This window comes from Meleagris gallopavo, chromosome 1 (genome assembly GCF_905368555.1).
Source record: "Meleagris gallopavo chromosome 1, MGAL_WU_HG_1.1, whole genome shotgun sequence".
In the NCBI taxonomy this organism is placed as follows: Eukaryota; Metazoa; Chordata; class Aves; order Galliformes; family Phasianidae; genus Meleagris; species Meleagris gallopavo.
The window spans coordinates 26,776,459-26,790,405 of NC_139404.1; the positions used below are offsets into that span (position 1 = coordinate 26,776,459).

Below are 13,947 nucleotides of genomic sequence, written 5' to 3' on the forward strand. Positions count from 1 at the left end.
AGCAAAAGTGAAATTTGTGTGAGTGCAGATCAATACTGACAAGGCCAAACTTAAACCAGAAACTACATTTTCATAAAGATTACAGAATGTCAGATATGCTGCATGCTATGAGAAAAGGAAGCTGTTGTTTCATCTGCCTGATACAGACTATACCCTTGATATATAGCCCATAACTTAGATTATTTTTGTTTAATTTTCTAGTTTATTTCAGTTATCTCCCTTCAGCTTTTCTGTCCATTTGTTTTTTCCATATAAATCATCATATTTCATATACATCATTTCTCATATAGTGTGAGTCCTAGTCTCCACTTGCATTTAATTTGCCTTACATGAAAGTGGAGAAAATATGACATTTTCTTAGAATAAGGTGACTGTATGCCTTACTCTGAGACACTGAAAACAGAGTAGAGCTTCCTGAATGTTTGTAGCTAAGGACAAAAATTGTTTGACCTGTTGTCTCATGACACTGATTATGAGCACAGCCAAGGAACTGTAGGAGAAAGCATGACAGGAATTGTGCAAATACATCCTCCTGTGTCTTTTTTCCCAGTGAGTTATTTTCTTCTGACAATGAGTTTGCACATTTTTAAAAATCCTTTAAAAACAGACACTGTTTTTGAAAGACTTCTTAAATTCTATGAAACTGTGATTACTTTTTAAAAATACTTTTTCTTTTTTCCATTTAAATCCTTTTAAATCAAAGTATGCCCTGCTTAAAAATTAAAAAAAAAAAAAAAAAAAAAGTGTAGTTTTCACTGAGTTTTAGGTCATGAAATCTGTGGTGAAAATGTGTTTTTGGTTGTATTTCAATGCAGACCTCATAGAAAATGGAAATAATTCCTTCCGGATAAATAATGTGTAAATGCACCGATGCAGATTTCAACTTATTCTTTATAGAGATACTGCTGCAGATAGAAATTGTTTGCTAAACCCAGTTATACTACAAACATTCCATTTTTTATTACTGTGTATTTTCTTCTGAATGTGAAACTCCTGTTGGTGACCAATGTCCAGCTCTAATCTGGACCAATCCTAGGATAAGCACATGTGAAGTAAGGCCCCAACATATTGCGTGCTCTTTGGTGACCATACTTGTAAATCTTTTATAATAAAAGATAATAAAAGATCTACTGAAACATAGAAATAATCAGAATCTAATAAATTTAAGGGTAATTTTATGATTTGACTTGTAAGTACAGCTCTACTGCTTCAGAGCAAGGGGCTATCTAGCTGACTTGTAAACAGGCCTAATGAAGAGAGAGAACTGGACAGGAATATATGCATATGTGATGATTATATATGTGATGTTCTCTCAGCCTCCAGCTATTTTCAGGTCAAGGGATTTCCTGAGCTCTTTGTGACCGTCTGTTTCATATCCTTCAGTGGATCTGTCTTCCAAGACTTCTCTGTTTTCCCTTGAACCCGATCCTTCAGATCAAATTTCTAACATTCACAACATCCTTTGAAAATTTTGGGTTTTTTTTTCACAAGTCTGTTGTCCATTACATGAATTACCACTGCCTTTAGCTCATTTTGAAACTGGGTTGTTTTTTCTCTGATGCACAGTGAAAATCAACTTTAATGCTTGTTTTTCACTAGATGAAAGCAAGTATTCTCGATTTCTTTTTTTTTTCTAGCAATTAGAATTTTAGAAGATGCTTCTGTGGTCATGCTGTTTGCCCTTCATTTTTCCAGAAAATTCCAAGTAGTTCTAGAAGTGTTTGTTCAGAAATAGATTAATATTTACTTCTTAGAAAAAAGGTTTAGAGTTTCCAAAAAAAGAGTGGCTTCCTACCACCACTTCTCCCTAGTCTTTGACAAGAGCCAAACTATTCTTCTTTCATTATCCATAAACTTTGTGGTGTGTACTGAATTGAAACTAAAGTCAGCATAGATCTCATCCAGAAGTTCTCACTAAGTCCTAATGAGTTGCTTATTCTGTTGTGGATAAAAATGGAAAGATTTTCAATTTAAACCCGTAAGGGGTATTGTATAACTAACACATGTTACATAACTCTTAGGTAGTGCCTGACTTGGATTTGTGCCTTGAATATGTTGATGAAGATTTTAATCTAAGAAGCCTTTCCAACAACTGTAAAATAAGCTTGCTTTTCATTGCTGATCTTCAGGATAACCTATCAGTGTAAAATGTTGAGGTCTCTTAGATGAGAAAGAGATCTGAATTCTAGCTTGTTTTTTGCTTTTTCAAAGAGTAATGAGCCAAGTAGTAACTTTATTAGAGATTGAGTGTAAAAAAGTTCTAATGAGGAGTCTTTAAACAGAGAAATGTGGAGATTAATTGAGAAAAAAATATGTTGATATTGCTGTAGATTAAAAGAGGAATGAAGCCAAGCTTCAGTATGGATGGAGGTGCCATGGGAAATACCAAAAGAGCTAACATGAATAAAAGTTGCCAGCATTATCTGCTTAGTATAGCAGATAATCTGTTGGGCCTTTATCAGAATGAAGCTTTGTTGGTTTTCTTGATTTATGAAAATTCTTATTGGTTTTCTTTGTTGTTATTAAAATCTGAAAATGCTGGTAAATTGTGATACTGTTCTTTGAAAGAGAAGATAAAAGTCTGCTTCTCTTCACTACTACAAAGTAGTGAAAAGTAATCAATATGAACTGACTTTTTGCACACTTTTTTTTTCTTATTAGGTGAAATGAGGAATGATTTATACATCACTGTAGAAAGAGGAGAATTTGAGAAAGGAGGGAAAAGTGTGGCCAGAAATGTGGAAGTGACAATGCATGTTGTGGACAGCGGTGGTCAGATTTTAAGGGTACTTTTGTTGTGAATTTTTCCTTGCTGTAGTTAACCTTGATACCCTTCTTCAGAGCAAATCATCTTTTGTTGGCATTATTTAACAAATACAAAATTGATTTTAAGAGGTCTTGTGTATCTTTTGCTCTGTATAGATATTCAAAGCATTTCCATCTTATATGTTTTATTTCTGTAATCAATGTACACGATCCAGATAAACACCTAAAATCACTAATCAAATAACTAATGATTTCATTAAAATGCTGTAAAATATTGAAGCAAGATTACATCCTGGAGAGTTTCTGATTTGATAATTCTTAGTTTAATTTGAAAGTACTTTTTTCATATATTTTGTATATACTTTTTTAATATCTTCTGTATGATGTTGAGAGTTACAGGGTGACAAAATGAAGAAAGACACATACAGCCTGGTTCAAATTGCATACCTGCATGCATATTTGGAAATTGAAGTTGTGTGTGAATGCATGGAGTGCTGTGTCTGTGTGTTTTATATAAAATGTTTTTTATATATGTGCATGTATATATATACTTATAAAGAATATTAAGATTATAATTGCTGAGGAGAAAAGCTACAGTAGTAGCATAGTTTTCCCACAGAGAATTGATAGATATCCCCAAGACAAGATCCTGAGTAACCTGTTTGCCATCTTTGCTAAGGAAAGACCATTGTGGCTGTTGCATAGGCAACCCAACACATTGCTTGTTAGCAGTCAGGGGATCCGGATTTCTTTACTATTTCATGCTGGCACATATCACTGATAACAGAAAGCTCTCAGGTTTTTTTTCACGTGAATAAGGGTCCTGTAGTCTGTGCTGTTCTTGTATCACTTAAATTCTTACGTACTTATTACAGGGACCACCCTGTGTAATTCCATATCACACGTGTTGCTTAAGCCTTCCTAGTCACCCAGGTACACCTTTAAAATACTTTGATTCTCATCTGTGTGGATGATTTTTGCTGTCTTTTTTTAATCAGCAAGTGTTTAAAAATGTTATGTTAAGTAATGTGTTAACAAATCTATCTTTAAAAATTTAATCAATATTTCTTCCTCATTAGGATTTTATCTCATTTGGCTCTGGAGAGCCACCAGCCAGTGAGTACCATTCGTTTGTGCTTTACCATAACAATGGTCCCAGATGGGCTGAGCTGCTGAAACTTCCTATTCCTGTGGATAAATTCAGAGGAGCACACATCCGCTGTGAATTCCGACACTGTTCCAGTAAGCACTGATCACAACTTGTGCTAGTCCTCTCTGTTAAAGCTGCTGTCAGCACATGAATTTCCATAACACCTTGGGAAAAAGCTGCATAGACTTTATATGTTTTATAAACTTTCTCTTTATGCTTTCATGACACAGCATTTCAGGCTTGCAGCTCTGCTTAATAAAACTTGGTGCATTGATAAAGCCTAAACACAAGGAGAAAACAATCTACTTTTATTAATAGTAATAGATAGCACTGCAGCTGAAATGTATTCTGAAACAGAATTTCCAAAGGCAAATTTAGAACTTACCTAGTGAAACATTCCAAAATGATACCTGCTTCTTAGTACCTGTTTGGCAATCTGCCAGTTGGAGAAATATGTGTGCATGCTATTGTCTATTACTATAACTTGTATTTTTGCACTTTGCTTTTTTTTATTATTATTATATAAAATTCCATAATTCCCTAAATGAAGAATGTTAGAGATGATTTTGAGGGTAAAAGTGATACTACTGTTGAAGTCTATATCCATGTTTGCACAGCAAGATATACAAGTTACATGTGTTGCTGTCAAGCTGATAGAGAAACATGGATAAAATCATTAAATCTTTTAAGTGGCTGCTGTTGTTTGGCTCTTTCTGGTGAAGCAGATAATAGAATCACAGAATGACCTGAGTTGGAAGGGATCCGTAAGGATCATCGTGTCCAACTCCAATATAGCAATACTATACAGATTGCCTTTGTGGCAATCACACATGTGGAAGTATATTTGGATTTCAGGTACCTAGACTTAAAATGTAAGTAACAGATAATAAAGGAAGAAATACTCATTGAGTTCTTTTCAAGATCTATAAAAGTAAATTTTATAAAAGTAAAGCTAGCAATAAGAAATAAAGGAAAAATGAAGTAATAATGGAAAAATGTCAGTGGTGAATTTACGACCACGGTTATATGTTTTTGCACAGTTTTTTATGCAGTATAAGTTAAGTTAGATCTTTTTGTTGCAGTTTGGTTGACTGCACCACCCCAACCGCGCAAACTCAGACTCAAAAATCATGCATATATATGTTTGTATATATAAGTAAAGTTGATTAAAACTTGTTGATTTTGAAAAGATATATGGCATCTACACTCTTGTTGGCTTCAGTAAAATTTCTACATTCTCAGTTTTGTTGTCTGTCTTATATGAGGGCTGCTCCAAAAGTAATGGCTTCTATTTTGTTCTACTGGTCCACAACATCAGAGGCAGATGTTGGTGGTTTGGCAGTAGATACTGAACCTTCCCACTAGCACCCCATTCCCCTTTGTTGCTGTGACAGACAGCAGCAGGGGGACAATCTCATAAAATGGCATCTGACATGAAAGTGTATATGGAGCAAAGGTGTGGAATTGAATTCCTTCATGTGGAAAAAATAACACCCATTGACATCCATCAGTGCTTACTGAATGTTTATGGAGACCACAGAGTGGATGTGAGCACAGTGAGGCGATGGGTGGTATGTTACAGCAGTGGCCACAGTGACAGTGGGTCACTTTCACTAGTGCAAATTTTTACGACCACAAAATGCAGTCTTTTATTCATTGCTGGCAAAAAAAGTGCACAGCTAATGGAGATGACTGTTGAAAAAGAGCGTTTTGTAGCTGAGAACTTGCTCTATCAAATAGTATTCTTGTGCTCTTTGAATATGTTGCAGTTTCAATGGAAATAAATAGGAGACATTACTTTTTGAGCAACTTCCATATTTAGTTGATACATGTGTTTTGGAATTTAACCTTAACCTTAATCTTAACCTTGAAAATGTTACCTGAAGCGTAACATCCCTATGGGGAACAGTGACATCTTCAGTCATATCTATAGAGGTAGATATTTTATTTGTAAACAGAAGTGCTGAGGCTGACCTAAAATGGAGATTAATAAGCATAAGTGTCTATAGTGGATAACACCAAAATCAGAACAACTTTCTCTTCGTATTACAATAGTTATATCACATTCCTTTCTGATTTATAGTAAGATAACAAAAACCATTACAGGAGATAACATGCAGATCCGTAAAGAAATTTAAGATACTGTTAGTCTGACAAGCTGCAAACAGCTTCCAGTAAAGTTCCTTATCCAGGATTACATCCATTTATTTTGTCCAGTATTTATAATGTTAACTTAAAAGCTACTATTTATATATGTGTTTCAGCAAAAGAAAAGGGTGAGAAGAAGTTGTTTGGCTTTTCTTTTGTGCCCCTGATGCAAGAAAATGGGAGGACTCTGCCAGATGGCACCCATGAACTCATTGTACACAAGGTAATTTGAATTAGAAATCATTAACTATAATGATTCCTCTGGAACATACTATAAATGCCTTGAAGCATTAGGTTGAGAAAGTCTGTATTCACAACCAAGTGAGTGATAATCTTGTCACCAATAAAATACCCGTTGCTGATTGTTTGTTTCCTGTTACAAACTGCAATTGAATCTAGGTGTGCATTTCAGTGCAGCAGTAGTACCATTAAGTCTTATTATGTTACATTATATTTATAATACATTTCACAAAGTTAAACACACTGAGTGATGATACCCACTTACTGAACTGCTGAAGATGGAAAATAAAGCTATGATTTAAGCAGATCCAATCAGTGTTATCTTTTCTACATATTTCTATCTTGTGGAGTTTCTTATTTGTTTCCACATTTTCCAGTTATCTCTTAGTCCAGAGGGCTTGATGCGCTTCCAGATAGATTTAAATTTTATGCATCATAATTCATATCTATTAACTTGGCATAACCCATACAAAGTTACTACTTTGTTATGACTCCAATGTCAGATATGAAGCTGTAATTCAGAAATGAAGTTGCAACAGGCGTTTCCCATTAGTGAGAACTATCCATGAAAGCAGTGAGCTGGAAAATGTGCTGGAAAATATTATCTATTCATATGACAGCTTAATCTAAGTTTCCCATCTGAAACTAGTGTGTTTTAGTTAAAGAATGTGCCACTTAATTTTGTCGATAAAAAATGATCTTCAGATAGCTTCTATGGATAAAAATTATTAATAATAGCAAAGACAAAAAATTGACATGTGTCTTTATATTGATTATGTATATGAATGTGTGTGTGTGTATATATATATATATATATATATATATGTGTGTATGTGTGTGTGAGGGCTGCCCTGAAAGTAGTGCTTCTCATTTTATTCTGATCACCCATGATGTTGGAGACAGATGGCAGTAGAGATTCAATCTCACAGCAATATACCATTACATTTTCTTGCTGTGAAACAGATGGCAGCAGAGAGGCAGTCTGACAAAATGGCATTTGACGTGGCAGTGCATGTATGAAGCAACGATGTGCCATTGAATTCCTCCATGTGGAAAAAAATTTTGTCCGTTGACATTCAGTGATGCTTGCTGAACATATATGGAGTCCAAAGAGTGGATGCGAGCACAGTAAGGCAGTGGGTGGTGCTTTTCAGCATTGGTAACAGTGGCAGAGGGTCACCTCTGCTGGTGCAGATGTTTAGGAGCATGGCATGCAGGCTCTTGTTCATTGCTGGCAAAAATGCACAGCTAATGGAGGTGACTGTTGAAAAAGAGTATTTTGCAACTGAGACTGTTCTCTGTTAAATAGTGTGTACTTGTGCTCTTTGTTGCAGTTTCCATGGAAATAAATAGGAGGCATTTCTTTCAGAGCAACCCATGTGTGTGCATGTGTGTGGGTATATTTATTTATGTATATGTATATATATAGATAGATAATGTTTGTTTAGAATGGCTTGGTGAAGTTTTTTTCTGAATCAGAAAAATATGTGAATATTTTATTTAGGACATTTTCTAGTAGTAATGCTATTTTAAAATACTTTCTAATGTATTGAATGCATTGTAAAAGCAATTTTTCATACCTTAAACTGTACTTGACTGGAATTCTATACTTCATGAAATTTCTTTATTCAAAACATTACATGCATAACTGCATGGTGTTTGTTGCTGGTGCATATGCTTTGAATAGAAGCAATATTTAATGAACTCAACTTGTTAGAGTTCATTTGTATGAAAGCCTTAGAAATTCTATGGTTTCTGGCAAAGAAACAATAATTTCAGGAATTGCATACAGTACAGTGATTTTAATTGTTTTTTTTTTTCACAGTGTGAAGAAAACGCAAACCTTCAGGATTCCAGTCGCTACCTCAAACTCCCCTTTTCAAAGGGAATTTTCCTAGCAAACAACAGCCAAGCAGTAAAAACCACTAAAGAGTCCTTCTGGATTACATCCTTTCTCTGCTCCACTAAACTCACACAAAACGGTAGGTTATGTTGATTATTTAAAACATCATGAACTCAAGTGAGTGTGATAGTTAGCCTTTTCTGTGCCAAGCAAGGATGGATGTACTCAAAAATAGCTTATGTTCTATCCGTTCTACAGACTAGTTTTCTCCATATTTTTAATGTCCAGATGGAAACCAGTGCTGCGTGATAAACCACTAATTTTATGTAGTTCAAGAATGCTTTTAAATTAACATGATTTTGGAATCAAATGCAGTATTCTTGGAATCAACTATCAAAACCCAGCTGCTTTACAAAACATCTTAATCTGTTTATTTTATAGGTTTTATGAAATACTTATTCTAGGCCTTAGGCTGTGGCAGTTTGGTTGCAATTAGCTACATATTGCTTGCCTATTCTATCACTTCTTTTCCTTTATATCTACAAATACTACTGCTTAAGACAACCTCATACATGGATATTACGAGTGGAAGATGCAAATACATGTGTGATGTACTCTTTACCATTGCTCTGCATAAAAATCTTAAAATTCTTGTTTTTTGCCACAATAACTACAATTTATAACTGAAACAGTTTCCCACAGTCTTCAAAATATGGTGTATTTGTTTGATAATACATTTATGACCTTTTATTGTATTGTCACAGTGTTATAATATTTTTTTCTGAGCTATTTATTTCATTTTTAAGATATTGCTTAGCTACCTCTTGTGCTACCTCTTCACATATATATGTTGATAAAATTGCTAATTGCTTGCAAATTGATTGTAGGTATATAACAACAACTGGAGCAGCTTTGTAAGTGTGAATAGTCATCTTAATTTTCATCATTAGAAAGCAAGTTTCTGGAGTAGAACTATATGTAAAGGGTGAATTGTCTGTTTCACTGTGCACATCCAGTCTGTATTCTCATAACAGTTAGCTTCAAAGTAATAAGAGTTAGTCAGTAGAAGATATTACCCAAAGATGCTAATAGGCAATCATAGGCTAAATTTACTTCAGTTAAAAGCCTTGATTTAGGCAATCACAAGAACCTCCTGACGCTTATGCATGCCTGAAAGTGCTGCCTGGACTGAAGTGTTTCACTGATGAATAGTTTGGGTGTTGGCTGAAGTTATAGGAACTTCACTAATTTATGTTCACAGTACAGGAGTTATTGAATAGTTGATGTAAAAAGATGTGTGATGTAGGGTATAAAATTTCCATATATATATATATATATATATATTTACCATATACAGAGTAAGAGGGTGTAGAATATCTGAATAATATTGATCCCCTTTTCAGCCCTGAAAGAGTTAACAATTATTTCAGCAGTACTTCAGAGGGTGGAAATATTTTCAATAGACAGGCTCATATTTTCTCCAAGGATCTTCTTTGGGAAGTTCATCTTGGTGAGTTTCCAAATCCCCATTCTTTTAAACAAAAATTTGCCAAAATCTATTGCATGCTCAAAGAATGAAAATAGAGCAAAGCATGTGGATATTTGGTTATTGTGAGCATTGCTTCAGTTACCCTGAGTGAATGTAGCATATTTTTAAAAAACAAAACAGGATTAAGAAGATCTATATATTTACTTTTTCAGTAAATATCTGTAGCAGTATCTCTAAAATTTCTGATTATTTTTTAATCTGTTTGGAGATTTTTCTGAAGTTGTCAATGATTTGCATGTGTCTACAAAAAAAAATTGAAATGGAAATCTTGCTGTTGGTCTAGCTGTGGGGTAATGGAAGACCCCAAACCAGATTTGTAAAGTGTGACTGAATTAGGCCATAGCTTTACAAACTTGCTGGGAAATTGTACTCAGCTGTCCTTCTCTCACTGATTGTTCCCACTTGCCATCAGCATTCATGAATATTAAAATTATGAGGAGCGGGAGAAGGAGGTTGTTGCCCAGTTGTTGGGAGCCATAACTTCCTTACTGCACATTCTTTGGAGTGGATTTTAGGATTATTTCCAAGCTGTTTTCAGAGAGCTTCTAACAGGGCACTCTGTGCATTCATCAGCAACTCTTGTAAGAACATGTCCTTGTTTGATCTGTCTGACTGTTATCTTTCTTTAGCTTGATCTTTAGTCCTAGATTGTTATTCAGATGATGTTAGTAAAAGAAGTACACCTGCTTCTTACCTGGATTTCATCTGTATTTCAGTTATAATTCATCTTTTGAAAGAACAAAGTAAAAGAGAGAGCAAGAGAGAATATAGTATTTTTCCACTGACTAGCTGTCAAAACAGTCCTATTTCGCTTTGACATTTAGGAAGACTCTGCCTGCCAGAGTGTCAGGATCCATCCAACAAGTTGAGTATTTTAGCATGTTGGCATCCAGTCATTTCTCAGCAGTCATCCAGTCATTTCTCAGCAGTCATCAGCACATCTTCAGTAAGCAGCTGCTCATCAGCAGAGCAACATGCCATACAGCATGTCTCTTGCAATGCAGAGGTGTAATCCATCTATCTACATTAAAAAAAAAAAAAAAAAGGAAAACTCATGATTTATAAAACAACAGTAACGAGGAAAACTTTTAAGAGTGACCACCCCCTCCTCCCCCCCCTTGGGTAGGTGGAAAGTGTTGGCTGCCTACTGAAAAAGAAATAGGGATTTCCAGTTCTGAATTTCAACTTTTTCATTTTGAATGCTGCACCAGGCTAACTTGAGATTTATAGGACACAGATGGAAAGACCACAAACCTGTTCCTTATACACCTTAATCTTTTGTTTCACCTAGTACTTTGGATTTAAATTTAAATTGCTTTGAGAAGGGAAGTTGTTTTCTTTGGTAAGGGTGGTAGCTCAGGTGTGAACAATTCTAAATGTACAAATCAGCTCATGATATAGAGAAGGTATTGGAAATGCTTTTCCTCTTCAAAAGAGTGTATCAGCAGCATTGGCTTTTTCCAAAACTGTGTTTTCATAGTGGGCTTATTTTAGAAGACAGTTTATATTCTCATTTCTCTTAATACATGACACATTGCTATCCCTTCTCCTTGTGATTCACGTCAGATTTTCTATTCATGTCATTTAAGCTTAGGCTATTCACTAATGCTATCTCAGCAATGTCTTCCCGCCTTTGCATTTTCCTTGAAATACGTGCTTTGAAGTGAGTGTCTTACATTTGCTTTCTTCTTTTTTTTCTTTAAATCCTCCAACAAATCCCTAATATTCCATGTCAAGTCTACCCATCAAGTACCTCCAGCAAACCTGCAAAGAAGTACTTTTCCTACTATGAACTGACAGCTTTAACTAGTTTCACTGGTCCTCAGTTTAAGTAGCGGTTTAAAGAAAATAAAGTGTAGAAGTCCATTTAATTATCCAGAAGACAAATGAAGCTCAGTAGGGATTTGTTAATGCTGGTTTCTTGAACATACTTGACAGAAGGAATAATACCTATCACTTGTTCTTGATTGATGGGATGTTTCCCTGACGCATGTGGAACTTTTCCTCACTCTCAGTGGAACTTAAGTGGCTCTCTTAATCCAAACCATTTCGCACTAGCACACTGAAGCAAAAAAAAAGGAATGTGTAAATGTATTTAAAAAAATTGTGCCTACTAAAGTTAACTAAAGCAGCAAAACAGTAGTGGAATAATGTGTAGAAGGTTTGCTACTAACAACTTTGGCAAGACATGAGGTACATGTGGAGGTGTATTTAATATTACTAAAGGCAGAAATGCTACTTCATTCCTTGTTACAACTGAAGGAACTGGGGCTGTTTAGTCTGGGGAAAAGGAGGCTGAGGGGAGACCTTACTGCTCTCTTCCAGTATCTGAAAGGTGCTTACAGCAAGAGTGGAGTTGGTCTTTTCTCACTGGTGACAGGTGACAGAATGAGGGGAAATGGCCTCAAGTTGTGCCAGGGTAAGTTTAGGTTGGATATCAGGAAACACTTCTTTACAGAAAGAGTTGTTAGGCACTGGAATAGGCTCCCCAGGGAGGTGGTTGAATCACCATCCCTGAATGCATTAAAAAACCATTTGGATGTGGTGCTCAGGGGCATGATTTAGCAGAGGGTTGTTAGAGTTAGGGTAGTATGGTTAGGTTGTGGTTGGACTTGATGATCTTTAAGATCTTTTTCAACCGGAGTAATTCTATGAATCTATGAGAGAGTTCAACTTCCTGGGGCAAACTGGGAAAGAACTGACACAAAATGGGTGTGAATCAAATGGAATTTTAGTGTGAAAGTGGGCTGTGGTAATTAGAACCCAAATAGTTGCTGAACCAAGAGGAAAACTTGCTATTATCTACTTAGTTTGAAATAGTGGGGTTGTTTCAAAGGAGCTGAACAAGTAGAGCTGATTGAAGGTTTGAACAGTGGTTAAGGTTTTCTTTTTCAAGAAGCTAGCCTGGATTTGTGAAATTCTGAAAAGCTGGTCAGTGAAATGGGCCAGTAGTATACTTGAAGATAAATATGAGTAACTTCTGTGCTCTGAACATGACTTGGAAGGAATACTGCAGACCTAACTGAGAGAGTCACAAGTGAAAAATGTGAGGAGTAAGCAGGGAACCTGCAGCAGAAAGCAGAAAAATAACAGCAATGTGTCAGGGTTCAGCTGGGGTCAGCAAGAAGTGAAAACTGTTAAAAAGCCAAGCCAACTTGCAAAAGCTCTGTTTTTGGGTGTTGAATGGTGTTGAACATTAAGTACCCAATCCAATACCAAGCTGGGATTTCTTTTATTCTGTTTCTGAAGCTGAAACCAACAACATGTGATTTAAGGATAATAAATACAGTACCTCTACTTAAGATAGGAGAAAGAGCAGATAACCTTATCTGGGCCATCATCCTCTAATGAATTTTATGAAAGTATTTACAAGAATTCGTGGATGAAGTAATGGACATGTAGCTAAATGGAATATGCTAGATATGCATAGATATTCCATCAAGATAAGTTTGTAAAAGGCATTTCATGCCAGAATAAACTTCTTAATCTTTCTTTACTAAGGCTATTTTTTTTTTTTTTTTTTTTTTTTTTTTTGTTATTCAGAGGAAACATAGCAGATCGAAACCATCTGGACTTCAGTAACACACCACATGGGAAATAGAGGAAATAGATTAGAATAAGAATTTTAAAATTGTTAAATAACAGGCTAAAAGGAAAAGAGCAGGTTGCACTGTAAAGGAAGGGATTTCCTTCCTGAACAGAAGGTAAATAAGTCTGAAGTATTTGGCCTGGGATTGACTCCTCTTATTTGAGTGGAGGTGGAAGGGGTTTTTAGTGGGAGATGCTTTGCTAAAACCTAAGACTGCAGAGAGCCTATTAATGATGTTTGCTTCTAATAAGCAAATGAAAGGGCTCATCAACTGAGGGGAATATAATATGATATAGGCACAGCAATTAGTTAGAATAAAACTTACATGGAATCTGGTGGTATGAAAGGTGGGCTTGTATGGAAATTCTTGGGGATTCTGCTATAGCCAGGGAGCTGGACAGTATTAAAAAAAAAAAAAAAAGAGAGTTATTTGTGTAACCAACATGATAAATCTTAAAAAATAAAAATTCCACAGTGCATAGGCAGTGGACATTTAAGCCTGCTAATGATGATAAAGAAAACAGTGATGGGACCTCCTCTGTAATGTTGTGTACCATTTTGGTCAAGAAGGCTAAAGAGGATGCATTAAAACTTGAGTAAGCATAAAGACATTGAAGTGTGTTTTAGCTTACAAGAATTTATTTTCCAGTAGAAATTGTCTT

At 35.4% G+C, this 13,947-nt stretch overlaps 1 protein-coding gene across 9 annotated transcripts in view; it reads left to right on the forward strand.

Annotated features, from left to right (window-relative positions):
- The window catches only part of DOCK4 (dedicator of cytokinesis 4), a 237,028-nt gene that overhangs the window by 141,946 nt on the left and 81,135 nt on the right, over positions 1-13,947 (forward strand). For all 9 annotated transcript variants that reach the window (XM_085219421.1, XM_085219388.1, XM_085219398.1 and 6 more), the window contains 4 exons: positions 2,662-2,786; positions 3,846-4,008; positions 6,181-6,287; positions 8,130-8,286. In XM_085219421.1, the coding sequence (XP_085075547.1) occupies positions 2,662-2,786; positions 3,846-4,008; positions 6,181-6,287; positions 8,130-8,286 (552 nt within the window). The remainder of the gene's footprint in view (positions 1-2,661; positions 2,787-3,845; positions 4,009-6,180; positions 6,288-8,129; positions 8,287-13,947) is intronic.